Source organism: Zingiber officinale, chromosome 6B, assembly GCF_018446385.1.
Source record: "Zingiber officinale cultivar Zhangliang chromosome 6B, Zo_v1.1, whole genome shotgun sequence".
Taxonomy (NCBI): Eukaryota; Viridiplantae; Streptophyta; class Magnoliopsida; order Zingiberales; family Zingiberaceae; genus Zingiber; species Zingiber officinale.
The window spans coordinates 125,830,892-125,854,792 of NC_055996.1; the positions used below are offsets into that span (position 1 = coordinate 125,830,892).

Consider the following 23,901-nt stretch of genomic DNA (forward strand, 5'->3'; position numbering starts at 1 on the left):
TGCATAAAAAGAATTAAGAAATTAAATAAAGAAAAAGAGGCACAATTGATTACTTGGTTACAATCAGGGAGGTTGTTAATCCAAGGACGTTAATAGCTCACTAAAGTCTCCTTTGGACAAAGAAGCCTCTTACAGCAGTCACAACTCAAAAATAGAAAGCTAAACTCAAACAAAACTAATCACAATGTTGTTTCTCTAATTTCTTGTTGTTCTTAGCTTCTGGGACCAACACTATATTTATAGCCCTGGTCAGGACGCCTAAAAAGGTTCCAGGCATCTGGAGGGGAATAAAACTTTATCCCCATTGCAACAAATCATGTTTGATGCGATCAGGATAAAGATCACGGTTTGGGTGCCCGGAAGGGTTCCGGACACCCCGAACTGGTCTGGGCGCTCAAGACTGGGTCAGGGCACCCCAGACTGAAAAGTCAAAATTTTGTTGACTTTCGATCCCGGTCTTCCGCTCTGATTCTGCTCACCCTGGTCTGGGTCTTCAGCTTCGGCTCTGCTCGCTTGGGTGATCTCGGCCAACCAGAATAGGGCTCACTTGAACCCAACTTTTGACCTTCGAGCAAGCTTTTGCTCCGGCTTCTCGTCCCTCGGAAATGTTGCTCGCCTCCTTCTCATCCGCCCACGTACTCTTCCGCAGCACCTTATCCCTCGAACGCACCGAGCCCGACGGCTCTCTCCCGTGCCGTCCTTCTTGCTAGATGCGTCTTTTGCTTGACTTCCTGTGTTCCTAAACTCCTGCACACTTAGACACAAGATTAAACACTAACATGACCTAACCTGACTTGGTTGATTATATCAAAACTATCTTGGGGTACCAACAATCTCTCCCTTTTTTATGTGATCAAACCCAAGTTAAGTTAGGGTAAATAAATAGCGATAAAAAAAAAATTGTTAGTACAAAATAAAAACTTAAGTGCAAAAATACTACTACCCTCCCCCTAAACTTAATCTTTATTACTCCCCATTTTGATTACATTAAAAATAGGGTACTATAAAAATTCACGTAACACTGATAAAAAGTCTAAGGGTTACTTAAAAAATATGAAAGTTTTTCTATTAAATTTTACTTAATATAAAATTTTCTAAGTGTTAAGAAAATTTTGAGATAGAAATTTTTTCAAAATTAACCCAAAAAAAAATTTAAATTTTTCTAAGTGATGAAATTATTAATTTCTCAAGTGAATTTTTGTCAAACATTTAAAATATTTTAATTAAATGTTTATCAGTTAGTCAATTAAACATCCATTTCATTAATTGGTTTCCTGACTGTGGCGAGGCATTAGGCTTTCTTGGTTATTGGAGCAACAATCGCTTTCTAGACAAAGCCTCTTAAAGACATTTAAACATTTATTTTTCTCTCTGAAAATCCAAAGAAAAATTAATTTAATTGATGCAAGATTTTGGAACTCAATATAAGTTTCTTCCAACTGGGTTAATCAGAAATTTCTTAGGGATATATTGTTAGGACCGTTGGCCGGCTGGAAGGGGGGTTGAATAGCCCTGCACAAAATCAAAATAAACGAGCTCTTCTCGGACTTATAACTTAATTAAACACTTGCATAAACATAGAACAAATAATGAACTAAAATGAAAGATGCTCCAGAATTTACTTGGTTACAACCGAGGAGGTTGTTAATCTAAGGAAGTGAAACACACTAAATTCTCCTTCAGGCGGAGAATCCTCTTTATAGCAATTTACGCAAAAAAAGATGAAACTAAACTAGAAAAGAAAGCGTATAAGTGTTGTTTCAGTAATTGCTTGTTGTTTTCTAGCTTCTGAACCAAGGTTGTATTTATAGTCTTGGTTGGGGCGCTTGGAAGTGTTCCAGGTGCCTGGAGTGGGATAGAATTCTATCCCTGACACAACGGTCAACATCCACGTCGAAGTGGATAAAAAGAGGTTCCAGGTGCCCGAACCCTAAAAGTCAACAGAGTTGACTTTTTTCGGTTCAGGCCCTCTGCTCCGGTGCTGCTCGTCTCGGTCCGGGTTTTCCGCTCCGGCTCCGCTTGCTTGGGTGGAAGAAGGAGAGTCAGTAGCACAACTACACGGAAGACTCAAGGAGTTAATCACTGGATTATCAAACCTCAGAGAAACGGTAACGAATCGAGATGCACAAAGGTATGCATTAAATGTGTTCCCAAGAACACCTGAATGAACATCTATAGTAGACTCCTACTATATATCCAAGGATCTTGAGGTAAGTACTTTAGAAAGTCTTTTCTCTACTTTCGAATTACACGAATCTCGGTGTCCAGGACAAAGAAAAGGACCGAGTTAGAACGTTGCCTTGAAGGCAAGAACAAACGATTCAGACTCCGAAGAATCAATTGATGAAAACGAAGCAACCCTAATGGTAAGGAAGTTCAATAAATTTATTCGATGTAATAAATTTAAATCATAGACAAAGAGGGATTACCGAAACAAAAGAAAGGTCCGATGCTATAACTACAATGAAGAAAGGCACATCAAAGATGACTGCCCAAAATTAAAGAAGAGGGACAAGGAGAAGGATAAGTCCAAAAGATCAATATCTTCTAAACACAAGAATCTGAAGGTCACATAGGATGAATCATCATCCTCCGATTCCGAGGTGGAAGCTTTCTTCGGACTAGATTTACTGGCCAACCACCAAGTAGAAGATGAGCATCGATGAAGGGGGATGATCAGAAGAAGAAAGCTGTAATGAAGGGGGAACATCAGAATATGAGGTAAGTGAGGTACGTGCTCTATCTCCTAAGTAGTCCTTTCAGTTTATTAAGATTCTTTCTAAAGATTTAGTCAAATTAGAAAAAGGAAATGTTGAGTTAAAATTAAACTTAGCAAAAACATGTCCCTTAGACTTGTTTAACAATTTAAAATTAGAAAATGACAAATTGAAAAGTTAAATTGAAAGTTTAAAAAAACATGCATGTTTGAAATTAACCAACTTTCAAAAATCAAAATTTAGAAATTATGGTAAAATCAATTGGTACATTAGGAAATACCAAGGACAAATTAGGAAAATTCCAAAACTTTATGTACCCCCCAAATTTTTTATTAACCCAGTAGGAAGGAACCTGTATTGGGTTCCAAAATTATGTTTGAACTAAATTTTTTCTTTGGGCTTTTAGAAAAGGAAACTAAATGTTTAATTTTTTAAGAAACTTTGTCTAGAAAGTGGTTGATGATCCAATAACCAAGAAGGTCTAGTGCCTCGCCACAGCCTGGAAGCTAATTACTGAATTGAATATTTAATTGACAAACTAATAAGCATGTCATTTTATGCTTTCAATATTTGTCAATTGTTTGAACATTTAAAGTAATTTAGCAAAATTATAAATTTTTACTTGTTTTCTTAAACTCAAACTTATTGTTGACCTTACTAAAACTCTTTAAGTACCCTAATTTTTTTTATGTGATAAAAGGGGGAGGAATAAGTACAAGTTAGTACAAGTTTAGGGGGAGTTAGGATTTTTAAACTTTTATCAAATTTTGAATTTTGCTAACTCTATTTTATCAGTCTGAATTTTGATAAATCAATTTGAATTATACTTGATGTTGCAATTTCTTTTATTGCAACTTTATGCTTAAAATATTTGTTTTGCAATTTCTTTTATTGCAACTTGTTTGCTATTACCCTAACTTAAACTTGGGTTGATGCACATCAAAAAGAGGGAGATTGTTGCACCTCGTAGTTGTTTTGGTTGGTTGACCAAGTTAAGGTAGGTTATGTTTTGTTTTAATCCCTGTGTCTAAGTATGCAGGAGCTTAGAAGCACAAGAAGTCAAGCGGAAGATGTAGTTAGTGAGAAGGATGACACGGGAAGGGAGCCGATGGGCTCGGTGCATCCGAGGGACGAGGTGCTGCGGAAGAGTACATCGGTGGAGGAGAAGAACGTACGCGACGTTCGAGGGACAAGAAGCCGGAGTGGAAGTCTGCTCGAGGAGAAGGCCAAAAATTAAGTTCAGGTGAGCCCTATTTTGGTTGGTTGCAATCACCTAGGCGACCGAAGCAGCAAAAGAGAGAAAGAAATTGATGAAGAACGCTGGAGGTGCCCTCAACAAGAGTTGAAGGCGCCTCTGAGGCGCGCCAGTGCCTCCGCCACCTTTAGGCGGAAGGCGCCCTCCATAAACATGGAGGTATGGAGGGCGCCCTCTATGAGTATGGAAGGCACCCTCCATGAGTATAGAAGGAGCCTTCGGCCAATCAAAGTAGTCGTTCGAAGTGGATAAATATTTATCCACTGCGCCTTGCTGGAGGCGTCCTCAAGCTATGGGAAAGATTTTTCATGGGATATAAAAAGACCGTTGGACCTAGGAAATATGAATCAACTCTAGCTTTCATTTCCTAGCATACTCTTGAGTTTTTGAAAAGTGTAATAGGCTTCTTCGCCTACACGAAGGAGATCTTTTAACGCTTTCCTTTGTCTTGGATTAACAACCGCCTAAGTTGTAACCAAGTAATTCCTTTGTGTCTTTATTTATTTATTAATTGCTTAAATTCATTTATATAAGTGTGATACTAATCTGAGTTGAAGATCGAGGAAGGATTTTATTTTTTCTATTTCAGGCGATTCAACCCTCTCTTGTCGGCCCTGCTGCGCCAACACATAGTCAGTCACCTACTCATAGGAGACTTAATTGACAGGATATACATATCACAAACAAAGTCGACTGGCTCTAGCCTCAACAAATAATGGGGTGGGAACCCTAGTCGATAGGACACAAACAATGACACAGTGTAGTGTTACTACATAGTAACTGACTACATCAATAGGAGTATATGACTCTATACAACGGTACACAATCATACCTAGCATGATAATCAACGGTATATCCAAAACATGATCTCATACTCACATATATCTATATATATAAAAAGATCCAACAGGTGCCCACCAGACAACATATACAATAAGTAACAACGCCTATAGTACACACGAGACACGTGTGCACACAACAACATAGGTATAATCAACATAATACCTCTAACAGTACACACCAGATATGTGTGAACGTTCAACATAGGTATACTCAACAAGATACCTCCAATAGTACACATTAGATATGTGTACACACCACAACACAAGTTTAATCGATAAAATACCTCCAAAATATATACTAGACTCACGTGTACACACAACCAAGGTATAATCAACAAGATACCTTCAATAATACATACCAAACACATGCGGACACTCAACATAGGAATAATTAACATGATCCTCCAATAGTACGCATCAGATGCACACACAACACAAGTATGATCAACATCATACCTCCAACAGTACACACCCAACATATGTGAACTCTTAACATAGGTTTAATCGACAAGAAACCTCCAATAATACTCACCAGACATGTATGTACATACAACAAGAGTATAATCAACAAGATACTTCTAACTACTCATGCTGGACATGTGTGCACATAACAACATAGGTATAATTAACAAGATACTTCCGACTAAATATGCTAGACATGTGTGCACATAACAATATAGGTATAATTGATAAGATACTTTTGACTAAATATGTTGGACACATGTGTACATAACAACCTAGGTATATCCAGAATCATGATCCATCAATCACATATACCTATATGCATGAAAATACCCAACATGTGTCTATCAACAACTACAATACATATCATCACCTATACATGTGTGCACACTAATATATGCATAAACAACATGATAGCTTCTATAGTACAAACCATACACGTGTGTACGCTACTACATATAAACAATCATAATCCAAATTCCTAGTGTACACACTATACACATGTGTACCCTCTAGAATAGGAATATCAAGCAATGAGACTGTATAGATAATAAAAAGAGCATCTCAAAGATCAAGCATATAAGTATCAAACTCAAGAAAAATATGAGTAGAGTCAAGATAAAGCAACCTAATACATCAGATAATCCATGCACTAAGTTCAAAAAACTATAGAGGTAAAAAAAGAAGTACCTGCATTTAATGTGTAAATCGTGTCAAATAAATCCTATGTCAAGATGTCGTCTCCAATAATCAGAGTCCTACATCATTACACATTATTTAGCTAATTTAATATGGATTAAATAGTTAAATCAAATTCCTAAAACTAATTAAGGTAACTCTAATCGTACATGATCTTTGATTAATCCCCTAACTAACCTTAATCATTCTACAACTAAAATCAAATGTACTTAATGCACGAATTACCTCCAAAACTCAGCTCACTGCTAGAAATATGGATGGTTAGAGCTAGGGTTGTTGTCATCCGAACCAAGTACCCCCACACTAATCGATCTGACCAGGAGTAAGGTCCAGCCCTACATCAAGAGGCAGGAGGAAGGCCAGAGCTACAATAGCCGGCAAACAACCCAAATCAGAAACCTCCCAATGCAACAGTAGAATTCAAATTGTTTCAAATGTGAGATTAACTTGTCTTACCTTTAATCCACAACACGCGATGAAGAAAAACCCTTGATCTGATAAAGAGGCAAGACAGAGATCCAATGTGGAATTTGGATCCCTCTCTCGTCGGTAGTGGCTATTCTCGGTGGTCGGATGACTCCAAGCAAGTGACCGGAGCCAAGATGGCGGTCCACTATGGGTGGATCGAGGAGACAGCGACAATCGAGCAGCATCGTCGCTCGGTGAGGTGGCGGAGAAACAATGGCACGAACCGACCGCAGGTGGGCTGGCCGTCGCTCTTGTCGCGGCTGCATCCCATGCCAATTATCATGGGAGCTGTGCTGGAGGAGTCCGTCCCTTGTGGTCATCGGCTTTGTCGGCCAGCGACCGACGATCGGGAAAGGGGTGATGGGGTCAGTGAGATCAGAAGAGGAAGTCGACTGGAATTAGGTCGTATAACATCGAGTGATGGTACGAGGAGGTTGGGAGAGAGTCAACTTCTCGCTCATGGTCGGAGAGGGGCAGATCGACACCGATGATCGACGATCGAGTGAGCGACGGCGGACAAAGATTGGGACGGGAAGAGGTGTGTCGGCAATGTGGATTTTAGGGCACAAGTGAGGAAAATGAGACATTTATAAACTTAGGTATGCTTAATTAAATCTTATGTTAATTTTTCAATCAACTTCTACTTTATTGATATCCCAAAGAGGCTTTCTCTGAGTCCAATCGATTTATCCCTTTAAATGTGTCATACGAACTCCGTTTAAATCATGAAAATTTTTAAAAAATTCCTAGAAAATTCTATAAGGTTATTTCTCTAATAACACTTATTATTTAATCACTGTATCTTACATTTATTGTTATTTGGACTAACGTATCTTGTAGGAGTTAGTTGGTAAAAGTTCACCTCGGATGAACAATGTTTGAGGCACCTCAAAGTTGTGGGGAGGCTCCTTGGAGCTCAGTGGAGGTGCTCTAGACATGGCAGAGGCGCCCTCGCATGGATAAAATTTGGGTATAGAAGTTCGCTGAGGAAAGGTGCCTCAAAGCGCATTGAAGGCTCCTCGGAGCACATTAGAGGCTCCCTGGAGTGCATTGGAGGTGCCTCAAAGTTGATGGAGGCGCCCTTGCAAGGATAAAGATCGAAGGTTGCGAATCAAATAAGCATTGCTAGAGGCGCCCTGGACCCTTGGAGCTGCCTCCAACGGTGCTTAAAAGAAGCATTCAGCTAGCCTTTAAGTGACAACAATTTCTACTACGCTTTAAACTCCGAAAGGACAATACTCTGTCATATTCAAGCCTTAATGATGCAAGAATAATATGACGCTGCTACGTGCTTAAACGAGCCTAGACTTGGGCAACGTGCAGCTATTATTTTCTATTACTCTTGCTTTCTTTCTGCATATTATATTCTAAGGTTGGTAGTCTTGTTACCAACCTATCTTTTGTAAAGAAGCAATTTGTTAGTGAATTACCCATTGGAAAGGTCCAAAAGACCCGAGTCTTGGAGTAGGAGTCGTCGAACCAAGTAAAATCGAACGAGTGTTATTTTCTTCCTTCATTTATTTTATTATGCTACGTATTTGTTTCTTAAAAGCTGAAAAAGACTCATTTTAAAATCATGTGATTCACCTCTAGGGATGACAATTTTCCCCGTGGGTTCGGGACCCCGCGGGAAAAACCCGAAATGGGGATCCCCCATTTTTCAGGGATAGGGCGGGTTTAGGGTGGGTATGGGAATACTATCCCCATCCCCGAACCCGCCCTGAATATTATTATTATTATTAATAATAAATAATAATAAGATTTTTTTGTAAAAGTATTAATAATAATATTATTAGTAATATTGATATTAATATTATCATTAATAATAATGATAAAATAATAATAATAATAATAATTAAATATGGGGATGGGGCGGGAATGGGGATTTGATCCTGGTGGGTTCGGATTCGGGGAATCCCCGAACCCGAAAAAATGATAACGGGACGGGGATGGGGATGGGAAATCCGCCCCCGCCCAGCCCCATTGCCATCCCTATTCACCTCCCCTCTTATGTGCCTTAATCCTATAAGTGTTAAACGTTAAAAATTTATAACTAATCATCTCACAAAATTATAGGATACTCTATATTTAAACATAGATCGGGTGAGATGAATAAAAATTTAGTTAAACGTTAAAAATTAATTAAACTTTATTTAATTAAAATTTAAAGGATTAACAAACCTTTAAAAATAGCTTTAAAAAATCTTTGAAAAATATATTTAAAAAATTCAAAAAATCCTTTGGAATATTTTTATATAGAGTCCTTCAAAAATGACTTTAAAAAAATAATCTTTGATATAGCTTTTTAAAAAAAATTATCTTAAAAAATGCTTGAAAAGTTTTTTGAAATTTTTTTAGTCTAGTGACAAATCCTTGGAAAATTTTCCTAAAATAGATCCTAAACCAAACTTGTATTCACTATCTTTCTATCTAAAAATCGTAAGTATAATTTTGTTGTTATGAATGTTTGTTATTTGCTTATGCTATACATATTTTTTGATGAATGACAAAGGGGGAGAGTAAAGGGGGATAAAGCTTAGAAAATTTTAAAAATCCAAAAATCAAACAAATGCTTAAGAGAATTATATCATTGCTACTAACTTTTCACTTAACCATGCTGTTACTATTTTATATATTTTTTCTAATTTTAACCCAGATTATCATTACATCGAAAATAGGAGATTGCTGGTGTAGTTTGAACTAATAATCAAACTCAGATTTTGATATATGACAAAAGGTTAAAGTTAGGTGTTATATTTGTCTAACCTTTTTACCAAGTGTGCAGGATTGAAAGACTTAGGATCTAACACTAGGCTGAAGCTCAGATAATAAGTTGATATCTGGTAGAAAGTTTAGTTGAATCCATGGGGATTGACAGCTAGCTGAAGCCCAGGTAGGTTGATACCTGACAGGAAGTTTAGTTGGGTTTGAGAGACCTGACAGTTGGCTGAAGTTCAGATGAGACATATAGTAGGAAAACCTAGTGGGTCAAAGAAGTTAAGTAAAGACTGCAATGGTAAGTGAGGTAAGCAACTAGAAGAGAGATCCAGTGAGGACGCGTTCCCAGTTGAGGGAACAGTAGGCATCAGTTTGACCTAGGGTTTCAGCGAAATTCAAAGTCAGGGTTAAACAGTCCTGAGACTATCAAAATGATTATTTTACATATTATTACTTGTTGTGCTAACTCTGTGGTGCATGAGAGCAAAAACTAGAAAAAGGGATTCCAGGTGTCCGAACAAGGTCCAGGAGCCCGGAGGTCCAAGCATCCGGATTAGGTCTAGTGCCTAGATTGGCCCAAACACAGCTAGGCGTGCAGTTGAGTTGGGTTACTCAGATTGTCCTGTACATGCCAGCCTCCAAGCGCCCGGGGGTGGTTTTAGCGCCCGGAGTTGGATAAACCTTCGATAGATATAGCTTCACTGAGGAACAACCACGTCAGCGGTCCAAGTGTCCGGGGGTGGTCCATGCGCCTGGAGGTGGATAAGTCAACGAAGTCCCAGGATCAGATAAGCCTCGTTGGAGGTGCCTGGGGTGGTCCGGGCCTCTGAAAAGGGTCTATATAAGGGACTTTGACCAACAGCTTCAGATCAACTTCTCTGCGCTAATTTGTGACCTTCTGGCTACTGCAACATCATCCTACTGTTGTGCTGCGATGTGCTACTACTCGACTACAACCAACCACTGCCGGTAGATCGACACCAACACACGAGTGCTACCACTTCTGCATATTGTGTTTGTAACATTTATTTTAAAAATCATTACTTTATTGCTAAGGAAAGTGTAGGGTTGTTACACTTTTCTATTTATTTATTTGTACTCGATTACTCTACTGAAAGTTTACTGGTAGAGAATTTAATGGATTTTCCATCGATAGGTCAAAGGGACCTGGGTTTTGGAGTAGGAGTCACCGAATGCTTCAAACCAAGTAAATTAAACATGTTTTATTTAATTTAATTATTTATTTTTCCGCTGCACACTTGCATTTCTTTTAAGTTTAAAAAGGAATACATTTTCAAAATCACGTGATTCACCCCCTCTCACATGCCTCGATCCAATAGTTTTAAGTTTTACAACCCCTTGAGTAGACTCTTCTTTGAGACGGGAAATGTCAAATTTATTGAGGATGGTGGGAGCGATAAAGTTAGGAAAATATCATTTGAGGAGAACATTGGTGATCTTAATATGGTAACTATTGATGCAGCTGATAGTAAAATAGTTATCATTATACATATAGTTGAAGCTACATAACTGGAAGGGGTAATTGACCATGACATTTTCATGTCCCCTCCAATTTAATTGGAGGACACATCAACTCAAATAGAGGTATTCCCTCTTATGGTTGAGCATGACTTTCAACCACCTCAAGATCAAATGTCACTAAGAAAATCCATTAGAAAAAGGAGATCCATGATGTCTCATGATTATGTATATCTCCAAGACCATGAGTTTGACATAGGATAAGAAGATGGTCCACATCCTTCCAAGAAGTCAAATAATGTTCTCATCCAGAAAATGGATCAATGCCAAGAGGGAAGAGATGAAGTTTATGGCAGACAACAACGTTTAGAAACTTGTTGAATTGCTTGAATATGTGAAACTTATTGGTTGTCAATGGATATTTACAACCAAATGAGATTCATATGACAACGCCGAAAAGTATAAGGCATACCTAGTCGTCAAGAGATTCACTCAAAATGAGGATATTAATTACAAGGAGATTTTTTCATCAATTTTGACGAAAGACTCCCTTAGGGTAATCATAACACTTGTAGTTCATTATGACCTAGAGCTACACCAAATGGATGACTGTATTTTTCAATAGAAACATTAAAGAAACTATATATATAGTGCAACTAGAGAACTTTGAATCGAGAGATTCAAAGCACCTAGTATGTAGACTAACGAAAGCTAGTTATGGGTTAAATCAGACATCTCATCAATGATGCCAAAAGTTTTAACAAATGGTTTCTTCATACGATTTCAAGGAGAATCTAATTAATCAATATTTGTATATCAAGTTTAGTGGGAACAAGTTTATTATACTTGTTCTATATATGGACAATATATTCCTTGCAAACAATGATAACAGTCTGCTACTAAAAACTAAGTCATTTCTATCTAGTGAATTTGAAATAAAGGATCTTATTGATGCATCATTTATCTTAGGCATACAGATTGTTTATGATCGTTCAAGGTGTACACTTGAACTATCACAAAAGACCTATATAGAAAAAAGCGCTTATTCAGATCTTGCATACATTGTGGGGATGTTGGACAAATATTTGTGTAACCCTGGACTAGAGCATTTGAAAGTTGTAAAGAAGGTTATGTGATATTTGGAAAGAACGAAGGATTACATGCTCACATATCGGAGATCGAGTCCTATGAAGATCATTGAATATTCATACTCTAATTTTGCTAGATGTTTAAATAGCAGGAGGTCCACCTCAGGTTATATCTTCATATTGACAGACTATATCATGGAAAAACATCAAACTAATGCTAATATCCATTTATATTATGGAGGCAGAGTTTATAGTCTGCTATAAAGCTTTCAACCATGAGATATGGATGCAAAACATAATCACAGGATTACAAATCATTAGGGGCATTGATAGACTATTGAGGATCAAGTGTGATAATAAAACTGTATAATTATATTCCAAAAATAACTGTAGTTCATTGAAGTTTAAACACATCTACATAAAGTTTCTGACAGTTAAATAAAGAATTCAGAATGGTCAAATTATTATAGAGCATATAAGGACAAATTCCATGTTAACGGATCCACTCACCAAGGGCTTGTCACCCAAGATGTTTCATCAACATGTGCTGAATATGGGGATTCTTTCTTTTGATCAAGTACTCATTTTATATGAATCTGTATTTTTGGTGTAACACTCTATAATAATGGACACATGTATTGTTTTTGCTTATCGTACGTACTAAAGTTTTACATGTGTATATGGTTTTTACTCTGAATATATGGACGTCATGATTTACTATTATAGTTTTACATATGGTTTTGTAAATATAATATAAGACTCTATTTATTATTACGGTTATGTATATAATTTTGTAAATATAATGTGAGACTTTATTTGAAATCATAAGGTTGAATCATGATCTACCATTGTAGTTTAGTATAAGATTTTGGTAAATATGATTTGGATTTGGTTTGGGTCATAAAGAAGACTTATTGAGAATGAGCACTTATAAATTACATTTTGTATCATTCTTAAACTACATATACATATTTGATCTATATCGTCAATGATATTAATACTGTGATTACTGTTGAGTTTTATTATAGTTATAGTAGTTATGACTTATTTAGTCTTGTATTAATTGATTTAATGGAGCATATTATTTAAAGAGGTATTTAACCCATAATATTTAGCATGTTGACCTCAACTAAGGGGTTGTGTGATGTATATGTATGCTTAATTCGATTAAGTTCATATGAGTAAACTTAATCCGATTAAGTTCACGTGGAATAGCTTAATCACATAAGGTGACTTTTACTTAATTAACACACAATTAATTGTCATTAAAGAACTAAATTTTAATTAAGTGATCTAATGCTTGTAGTATAAAAGGGGGTTTAGATATGAGATGTAGATTTAATATGTAGATCAAATAATTCAATTTATTAATTTTAATAAACTATTAATGATGAATGAACTTTAAGACGGAAGGTCCCTGTTTGATGAGTTTGATATATAAAGGAAGAAAAGATCATTGATTAGGACATCTAGAATTAAGAATGTTCTTGAATGTATCTTTTTCTTTGGACTCTTCCCCATTAATACCAATATAAGGTTGCCATCCAATTGTATAGAAGAGCTTCTATGAATTCAGACGAGAAATAAGATTAATAGCTAATGTGATGAAATTATGTTATCTTTCATTTTCTGTTGATTTTTATTTTCAGTTTGTCTTAAAAAAAATGATTAATTAGGCTGATAACGTCGAGTTTGGGTGATCGGTCCGGCTCCACGGAAATTTTCCACTAGTCATCAGGGTAAATCGGGAAGCGCATGTGGCGATCAGCCCAGAAGCCCAACATCTTTTAATTGCGTCCCTCATTTGGAGGAAAAAATCTTATAAATACGTTTAGGATTCGAACCACGGATATTTGGGAGACAACCTGAATATCCTATAATCCTTTGTCTTAAAAATTTTATGATAGGTCGATCTTGTTATTTATTGATGCAAGATTCATTAAGAAATATGTATCTATTAATGCATTCATGAATACATTGAGAAAATTTATTTTACCGTCTTTGTCTACGTCGACCTTTTATTATCGTGCCAAACTCTTCTATTATATTTCTTAGCAAAATTAATGTCCAGCGTAAAGATCTGTGCAGTGTTCCCAAAATAACGAGGTTTTTTTATTTCAATCAACCGATTAATTGGTTCACCATGTATTTCTTTGCACCAAACGCCTCGTATGAAATTCCATAACTTCCCTTTTTTTTTAATCACCAACAGGAAATAACTAGTGATCTCTGTCCAAGGAAGTATCCCCCGTCTCGATCCGTTCCATAATGATTCATCCAGTGTTTACAGTAATAGACTTTATATTGCGAGGTTTGATGGAGCTTGAAGTGAGTGATCAGCAGTCAGTTACAATGAAGAACAACCATTCCATTGTAATCGAGAAAAAAAAATTGTCATTGTCGAAAGCCCTGCAGATGTTCTGCTGCAACGCTGCAGCTGTTCTACGGTGAGCTCGGTTACCTTTCTTCTCCCTTTTTGGCGACACCAAAGAGTTGCACAATGGTGGTTCTTTATGTTCTAGCCCTGCATCTTGCTTGTTGAGGTAACCATGCAATTTGACCTCAAAACGGGGGAACATCAAATTGTTCAAAGTTGGACCAGAAAAGCAATTGCAGTTGAAGAAGCAACATTTATTTGCAACGTGACAAAGCCTGTAATGATGAAATGTTAAGCAGTAAAAGATTTTCTCACTGTAGTAGTACGTGGAACATGACTGCTGCAAGTCTGCAACTCATCTGTCCATGGTGTGGGAATACTACGCCTCACATTTGGTTTTTCTTCCCCTGTATATCGTCCTTTATAAGAGATCCAAATTATGTCACCAGTGGACAAGAGCCAATCTACCTTACCAAGAGAGATTTTTCTTCCCAATCTTTTTAATGAAAATTCAGTTTTTTTACTCAGATTTGTTTTCTAAACTCTTCGTTCTAATAACCAAGCATCTTCAGTATGTTGGAAAAGTGATTTACAACTCGGTCACTTAATCAGTAAAAAAAAAAAATCTTAGTCCACATTTATAGTATCAAGTGGCAGTTCATTGATGAGCTCGTCCTGTTCAATTTCTCAGAGCAGAAGCAGCAGCTTCATGTGGCGTTTCACACTTTCACTGCATGTGCTAGCGTACAAAGACATGCGCTTCAATTAAGACCTGCACCCTATCGGATTGAACTCAGAAAAGCTGGTCCCTCTTTCTTCTTTACCAAGAACATGTTCAGTTTTGGATCATTGCCTTCGATGCAGTCTCGTCGTCTTCTTGTGTTGAACAGTAGAAAGGATTCATTCTATAAAAAAAAATCGTGTCTCCAGTTTCCCTTCAGAACCGCAGCAGGTGACTTTTCTTTTACTTGATTTTTCAGAAACGCTTCCGGTTGTTGAGAATGAGGTAAATGAGCAACTGCTAGTTTATTGACCCATTAAATCTGTCAGAAATCTCCTGCTAGATTTGGCTGACATCACCTTGTCCTCTCCCTTCCTAATGCATTCACTTCTACGACTGTGGCCCTGAAAGCAGCTCTTCTCCAACCTCCCTCCTCTCCCCACCAAGTTTTTTCATTTAAGCAAAAAAAAGGTTGAGCCAAAAAAAACAGCTATAATTGCAGAGAGAAGAACAGCAGCTGAGGGTGTAGAAGGACATGGAGACCAGGGAGGGAAAGCAGGGAGAAAAGGTGGGACCCAAAAGCCTGCACAAAGAGGTAATGCATTGCCCTTCTTCCTCCCCCCACCTCCTCCCCACCTTGTTGTTTTCCTCCCTGTGTGACTCCTCTCTGGCTCTCTCCTCTCCTTTTATTTCCATTTTTTAGTGTCAATTGCATGGCATTGATTGAGAACCCATGCCATATGTACCTTCTCTGCAAAAGCGTATGGGACCTGACTTTTTAAAGCTGCTCCTCCACTTTCTGAACCAGGGAAATCAAGAAAAAGAAAAAACAATCTCTATTTTGTCTTTTTCATAATAGATTTTATCAGCTAATGAATCAGGCACCTGTTTCCGCCAAGTGGGTTTTGGTTTGGCTCTGGCGAGTGTAAAAGGAAAGGCGAACCAATTTAACAGATTAGCCATGAGGTTTCTTTTTACTGTGTGAGTATGAACAGGAGGAATGATTGGTCTTCTATTTCAACTTTGAAGAATGCCATCATCTCAATCATAGCAACGGTGAGCGCCATGATAAAATTGGAAATATAATACACGTATATCTTCGTCTGACTTCGTATAGTAACTAATTTTTTTCTCCCTTTGCTGTTATTGGAGATTTCCAAGGATGTTGATCAACCATGGGCCATAAATATATGGTTTTACTATATGTATCACGTGTTTGCCTTTTGGATTTGTTCTGAGAATTTAGGAAAACTGCCCAATTCTGTGTTACAAATGAGAGCGAATCCCACTTAATGGAGGAAGGCCATAATTCTTCTTTAGCTCTGGGCCCCTTGTTTTTGGATTTTGTGCTGGGTGAAAACTCAATACTCTGATGACTCAAACAACAAGGACCTTCTATAAGTGGTCTTCAAGAGCACGGATACCTGATGAACTCTGTACTCCATTGTTTTCTTGCTTGTTCTTGAGCATCTGTTGTAGGCATTCTATAAGGAAATGCGCCACTTCCCTTTTTTGGCCGAGTGGAGATTTCTTCTCCATTAAGAAAAGTAAAATGAATTGATGGATGTATCGAACATGATTTTGATCTGAGCTTCGATGTTCTCCCCTTATAGCTCTATATCCAGAGAGGGAACATCATTGTCCGAGCAACGATGAACAGTCAAGAGAGGTTGGTTTCTTTAGATGGTTTAAATGCTCTTCTGCCTCGTGAAGTTTTTGTTTTCCTCTTCGATTTTGTGAAAAATCTTGTGCGAGCTTTCGTTATTGCTTTGCAGAAGGAATACCTAGGTTAACTTTATATTTATTCAATCAGTAATGCATTAGCAGGGAATACTTTTTTCTCTCATTTGAATATTATAGATCATTTGACCACTTTATAAAGTCCAAACGCAGAGGATGCTCAACAACATGGTGCATTTGACCTTATTTGTTCTACTGTTTTAGAAGCTTATCTGTTAGGACTCTTCATTTTTTATTTTTTTTACAATTTAATGGCTACTGAGGAGCAAAGTTGAGTAGTTCAAGTGAATGTGCAGATCAAGAAATGATAGCATGCAACTAAGCAAGAGGTTGGTATCACCCTATCTAGAAGCTCAATTCGTTTTACAACACAGAGTTGTGGCTTTTTAATCACAACAAAAGCACGAGGAGATGACTGATCCTCTGTTCTTTTATCATCCCAAGTTATAGTCACTTGATAATAATTACCTACTGATTTGCAGTGTTAACAATTGTCTTCAGCATTCATGGCAAACAGATTTGAGGATTCAGTTTTCTCACATTGTGTGTAGTAATAGATCCTCATTTTTGTTCATTTTAGTTATCCTTCAATGTTGAGAATACTTAGATCGCCTTAGTAATTGTCACTCTTGCCTAACACTGAAGCTTTTCATTTCAGATCAATACTTTGTTGGACGATCATTAGCCTTCAAGTGCCTGATTTGAAGTTGAAAGTAATGAAGAATCTTTGTATGTATGCTTCATAATATGAGCCATTTTTTCCTTTTATCCAAGCTTCTTACTGTAATTTTCTTTCACTGGCTATAATTTCAGGTTGTTGTGCGCTCACTCGATAATTCAACAAATCAAGTAGACCAACAACAGCACTTCCTGAGAGTGTAATTTCAGCATCTTGGATTGGAATGGAGAATGACATTTTCAGTGGCTCATTTTTCAACTTTAACCATAATAATATGATTCTCGATCCAACATTTGGCTCTTTTCTCCAGTCAGGCATACCAGGCAACAATATCCACAGGCAAATGTTTGTCAGTAGTCCCTTTGTTTCTACAGCTCAAGAAACAGCAACTGCTGATGCTTACTTGACAAACAACGAAACTAGTTCATTTAGTGAAGCCTTTACTCAGATTGGTAATGATTCATTCAGTCGATCCATGGCCAACGTTGGCCTCCGTGAACATTTTTCAGGAACTTCCCTTTCTGCCACTTCGCTTGCTAATCTTTTATCTTCCTCCACCTGTTTGCCGGAAAATATTATTGCCGAGGATATGATGGTTTCTTCTTCACTTGCAGCATCACCTCACGGTAACTTTGGATCGACAAGTGGTGTGAATCTCCTTGCATCTAAAAATGACAGTGTTGGTTGTTCGTGGAATCATAGTGAATTGGTCGATGATCAAATGCCTTTAGGCAAAACGTTCAGTATAGTTCAACCATCCTATCATGTTAAAAAGAGTCCACAGCCTGGTTGGAACTTCCACGACTCAAATTGGAGTTTCGGCCATGCTTACGACAACCCTGCACTAGCTCCTGGAAGTGAGCTTTCTCTCAGTGTTGGTTCCTGTCAGCCATGTCTCACTGACGCAGGCAACATTGCTGATCAATGCTCTGAAATAAGCTGTTCTGCTGTAACTCAAGTTACATCGGCTGATAGCTCACGCTGTCCGACTGAGTTTCGTGCCTCCAATGATGCCAATCGAATCTCTTTTCATGATTTCTGTTTGGGAGTGGCACACAAGGAGAATGATGCATACACTGAGAAGCCTTCTCGAAATCACTGTTCTTCTCACTTTGTTCAGTTATCCCATATTTTGTCAAGATCCAAATATCTTCATGCAGTGCAAGAAGTTCTTGCTGAAGCTGCCGCATATGCACTATCGGATTATAACAATATGGATGATTCATTGAATCTGATTGATGGCGAGGCAAAAAATTTTTCCTCAAGCTGCTCTAGCACGCCCGAACATCCTATAACTGTTTCTGAACTGCTACTTGCATTCGGGCAAACCGAACCCTTGGACAATGTGGATGCTCAAAAGTGCCAGGAAGCTAATAGAAAGAAAAGTGAGCTGCTAACAATGCTTCAATTGGTAAGTGACAATTTATGAAGAAATTTCACGTACAGCCATGATCTGTGTGTCATACCATGTGGTTTTATGTTGATAATTAATTCATCATTTCTTTTGTCCACAATATCCAATTCTGTTAGCAAAAGATTTGTACGCAGCCGATCATTTATCATGATCCTTTCTCAAAATTGTAGGTGGATCACAGTTACAAGCACTGCTCGGAGCAGCTACAGAATGTTAAGGCGTCCTTTGTTTCCCTAATCCAGTCAAGCATCGCTGACCGCCATGCCCGCTTCGTGTTACATTCAGTTTCATCACTCTACAAAAGCTTGAAAAGGAGAATTACTAGTTTGATTATTTTGATTGCTCAACAACCGGTCGCCGAAAACCTCAAAGGAAAGGAAAGGAACCTCGAATCTTCGTTACTCCAGAAGCAGTGGGCTCTTCAGCAGCTGAGGAAGAGTGAGCATCAGTCATGGAGGCCACAGAGAGGTTTGCCCGAAAAATCAGTCTCCGTTCTACGTGCCTGGATGTTTGAGAACTTTCTGCACCCGTAAGTCTGCTAGCTTCCATCTCTGCTAACGATGTGTGTCTGTATCCAATTCTACGATCGACTTAGATCAGTGTGGATGATCTCAGGTATCCGAAAGACAACGAGAAGCAGTTGCTTGCAATTAAAAGCGGTTTGACTCGGAGCCAGGTGCATGGACTAACTTCTACGGTTGTGTACACTCACATTTGAGATCACTTACCTTTCCCTTTGCTTTGATAATAGGTCTCCAATTGGTTTATAAATGCTCGTGTTCGTCTCTGGAAACCGATGATCGAGGACATGTATGTGGAACTCAACAAGAAGAAAACGGATGAAGCATTGGATGGTGAGCGCAGGAGGTTTCAAGTCAGCTGAAGAATGTAGTTTTACTGCAACTTGTTGGAAGTTAATTTCAACTTGTTTTGGTGCATTGTGGGAAAGTGATGTCTTCATTTGTGTTCTCGGTTCTTGTATCGTCGACTCAAGATTCTGTATATGCATATATTGCGATGTCGAATTTGGTCTACAAATGTGTTTGATGACCCAAAATTTGGTTTACAATAGGGTAATGGGTTAATTTACGATGGGTGCGTGGCCTTGAGAAAAAAAATTCTTCTTACTCTGGCCATATAATTAGCGATTATAAGTTTATCCCATAATTGTGTCTCAATAAATATAATTATTTTATAATGTTTTGATAATTTGTAAATATATGAATTAAATAATATTCAAACTGTTATTAATAAATGGGTTAATAATGATAATGATAATTATTAGAAAATTATTATTAAAAAATTATATGTTATTATCATTAAATTTAAATATAATATTTGAGTCCACTCATTTAGTTTTAATTTGTTCGTCCTAAAGAGATAAACACAACTATTTATGTTTGTAAAATTTCAAGTTAAATTCCCACTCACTGTCCATTTGTTCTTTTATCTTCTTCTTCAATATTATCTCATCATAGAAATAAATTATGTATTCGTCATGATTTTATATCATCTAATTAATATATTTATTAATTACTTGAGTAAATATTCATATATCTTAAAAATTTCTCTTATGTTTTTTATCTTATATATTCTCGTATCCACGTACCTACTTTACCAATCATATCTCTATAACTTTTATTCTCCTATGTGTCTGATTTATAATTCAATATTCAACTGTATGTAACATAGTTGATCCAAACTTATCTAAGTCATTTCAAATCCATATAATATACTAGATCTAACAGTAAGAAAATAAATTGTATCCATACAACATTTGATTCCATAGTTAAAACATAACAGATCTTATTCCAACTTACATGCTTTACTTCTTTCTCCTTCTCTCTTATCTCTTCTACCGCGAGCTTGTAAATGTCTGTTGTACTTTTGAGGGCTAGAGTCTAATGTGTTCTTCCCATTAAAGAAGAGGCCCTATTGATGAGTTTGACTTGAATTATGTTTGCACTAGATCGTCGGCATGTCATTCAGCCATCTCAGCATGGCCCTACCTTACAAAAAAAATTTCTACCGTCGTCGGAATAAATCCGAAAGTACAAACAAACGTTGCTGCTGGGTAAGAAACAAGCATGCTAAAATTCTTAAAGTTTCATATCTTTTAATGATTAATAATTTTTTTAAAAAAGTCACATGTTAATTTTTGCCCAAATATCTATGTTTACTTTTAAATATCCCATATTTTATAAGAAGTGCTGTGGCCCACCTTCACAAACACCCCCCTGATTATGTTAATTTTTGCCCAAATATCTATGTTTACTTTTAAATCTCCCATATTTTATAAGAAGTGCTGTGGCCCACCTTCACAAACACCCCCCTGGTTACACACGACTTGAGACACACTGGACCACCGCGAACCCGGCAGCAATGCGTCGTGTGCCACGTGCGTTCCCCGTATCCACAACTCGAGACACTGACGGATCGGATGAGACCGGCGCTACCGCTGCCATCCCTTTCCAACTCACTCGCAATGCATGCACTTGGATTCCCAGATGGTCCCTTTCTTCCGTCAGACTGCGACGTGCCGGTGGAGCATGAGACAGGAGGAGGATCCCACATTATCTTTAATCTCCACGGTTCAAGCGACGGGTCTCGCGTGAAGTCCCATCCCGACCCTGAACCGCAAGCAAACACTGAACTGCCGTGCGATTGGGAGCGAACGGTAGGGATTGGACCGAATCTTTCTCGTGATGGCCAGTTTTTGAAGTCGGAACCGGTCAAAAGAAATAATTAATCTGATTGGTCCAGCGATAAGCGGGGCTCATGTGGCGGCATAGTTGATCGACGGCTAAAAAAAAGTCGCGATGGTGTACCACTCTCCCTTATCGCATGATCCCACGGATTCATATGTCCAATCTCCACCGTACAGATCAGCATTAATTATTTACTGCAATCTTGCGCGCGTTCTTCTTGCGCAACACCCAACGTACGTGACCCACCGGCACTTGTATACCGTTACATACTCAAAGCCGGTACGATATGATGATGATAAGTCGGATGCCGTAACGGTTCTCCTTCTCGATGCCGTCAGTTCCGAGGTCGAAATACGATAGATATTTTATCAACCGCGGTTGGGTTAGGAATCTAACCGCGGTCACCGATTTCCCGATTTAAACACCGTGGAACTCTGGCAGACTTCGACGGAAGCAGAAGAGAGATAGAGATAGAGAGAGAGAGAGAGTGGGGGGGGGGGGGAGAGGGACGATGATGATGATTGGACGAGGTGTCAGCCATCAGAATCCGACGGTGCACGTTCCTCCTTGGTCTAGCGATGATCCGGCGGCCGGGTACGAGCTCCTCGACGATGCTGCTCTCGCTGCGCTGCAACTGTATTTTCAAGAGGAGGCAGGGGAGTACTCGTCGCCGGTGGTGGACACGTACTCGTCGGATGACTTCCGGATGTACGAGTTCAAGGTGCGGCGGTGCGGCCGGGCGCGCGCCCACGACTGGACCGAGTGCCCCTTCGCGCACCCTGGCGAGAAGGCCAGGCGCCGCGACCCTCGGAAGCAACGGTACTCCGGCGCCCCCTGCCCGGACTTCCGGAAGGCCGGTGGGTGCAAGCGCGGCGACTCTTGCGAGCTCGCGCACGGGGTGTTTGAGTGTTGGCTCCACCCGGGGCGATATCGCACCCAGCCATGCAAGGATGGCACCGCCTGCCGCCGCCGCGTCTGCTTCTTCGCCCATACCCCCGACCAGCTCCGCCTGGTGCCGCCGCAGACGCACCAGCAGAGTTCCCCGTCGGCCGCAGCTGCCGAGTCGAACTTTCTACAGAATTACCTCGTCAATACTCTAGTTTCATCGCCGACGTCGACGATGACATCGCCACCGATGTCCCCGTCGACGGGTTCACCACCAATATCGCCGAGCGGTGGGAAGCTGCGGCGGGCGTCGTTTCAGGCCGGCTCCTCAGTTAACGACATCATGGCCTCGCTGAGGCTGCTGCAACTAGCCAAGGCAAACTCGGCGCCAAGCTCGTGGCCACCACCACAAGCGCAAAGCGGTGAGTTTTCCACTATGACCAGGTTTAATGCTGATTTCTGCAGCCCGCCGTCGACTCCGACCGTGACTGCAATGATGCGCGCGGGCGCTGCTAGGTGGTTGGAGGAAGAGGAGCCGCCAAAGAGGGTTTACTCAGGGAGGCCACTGAGAGCGAAGATGTTCGAGAGGCTGAGCAAAGAAAGCATTTCCGAGATGGCAGATGAATCCCCGCCGGACGTGGACTGGGTCTCCGAGTTGCTGCAGTAGCTTACTGCCAATTGCCAGTAACACAATAGAAATTGTGAAGAATCGAAATCCTCATTCTTTCGTAGTATACATCCCCGAGAACATCTGAAATCTACAAAATCCCAAGAAAAAAACGAAGAAGAAAAAAAGATCTTCTTGTTTGTGCACATACAAAAACCTCCGCCGGTGGAGGAAGATGACGATCAGTATTAAGCTTCTTCTGTTGTACAAAGAAGGATTAGAAGTCTCCAGCTAGCGATCGTTGGGAACTACTAACTGCCATTGGGTCACTTGTCCTGTCCACTGTTAAATCTGGCCATGTAGGTATTAGAGCTTTAATTATTCTTACTGTCCTTTCATTATGTGGACATTGTTGTTGTCAAACTTTCTATCCAATGGATTTCTAGCGATTTCTTCGCACTAAGCTTTAATTATTTCTAGTGGACATTGTTGTTTCTACTGCACTGACTGATCGTGATGGATGGAAAAAAAAAATCTCAGGTTGAGTAAAGATGAATTAAATCTAATTAATTAAAATTCGATCAAATTTAAAAGTTTAATTCTATTAATTTTAAAATTTATTTTTTAATAAACATAATTTTTTTATTTATTCAATTTGATTTAGCTTTTAAATTTTATAAATTGGTTAAATCAATTAAATTGAAATACAATAGATTGATTATAATATATGACTATTTGAATCTAATGTTAATTAGATTTCAATATCAATAGAGTAATGATATCATCAATTAATTAATAATTTTTTTAAACTAATGACATTATCAATTAATTGATAAAAATATTACTTAATTTAATAATTAATAGAATTATGTATTTATCTGGTCCAAAAGTTGATGAGATGAAAAGCTGAGAATCTAGAGGTCTCGCTGATTGCCCGCAGACTCCGCTTCGCTCTACAAAACAGATGACGTCAGTGCTGAGTCAAGAAGGGGTCCCAGCGTTGATCCTCTGATGCTCAAGTCAATCACCGACGATGATATAG

The 23,901-nt window shown here is 38.7% G+C and overlaps 2 protein-coding genes across 4 annotated transcripts; both read left to right on the forward strand.

Annotated features, from left to right (window-relative positions):
* The first annotated feature begins 16,146 nt into the window (after positions 1–16,146).
* Positions 16,147–19,693, forward strand: LOC121989376 (homeobox protein ATH1-like). Of its 3 annotated transcripts, none has more exons than XM_042543386.1 (7): positions 16,149–16,495; positions 17,225–17,295; positions 17,380–17,754; positions 17,860–18,656; positions 18,830–19,188; positions 19,275–19,335; positions 19,411–19,693. In XM_042543386.1, exons 3-7 carry the CDS (start codon positions 17,469–17,471, stop codon positions 19,540–19,542), a joined length of 1,635 nt encoding a protein of 544 aa, XP_042399320.1. In that variant the 5' UTR covers positions 16,149–16,495; positions 17,225–17,295; positions 17,380–17,468; the 3' UTR covers positions 19,543–19,693. The 3 variants fall into 3 exon arrangements, with proteins under 3 accessions (XP_042399318.1, XP_042399320.1, XP_042399321.1); XM_042543387.1 differs by having other exon boundaries at positions 16,151–16,495; positions 17,380–17,697; XM_042543384.1 differs by having other exon boundaries at positions 16,147–16,495; positions 17,380–18,656.
* Positions 19,694–21,831: 2,138 nt separating this feature from the next.
* LOC121989377 (zinc finger CCCH domain-containing protein 2-like) lies at positions 21,832–23,322 on the forward strand. Its single transcript, XM_042543388.1, has one exon. It carries the CDS (start codon positions 21,879–21,881, stop codon positions 22,917–22,919), a length of 1,041 nt encoding a protein of 346 aa, XP_042399322.1. The 5' UTR covers positions 21,832–21,878; the 3' UTR covers positions 22,920–23,322.
* The last annotated feature ends 579 nt before the right edge of the window (positions 23,323–23,901 follow it).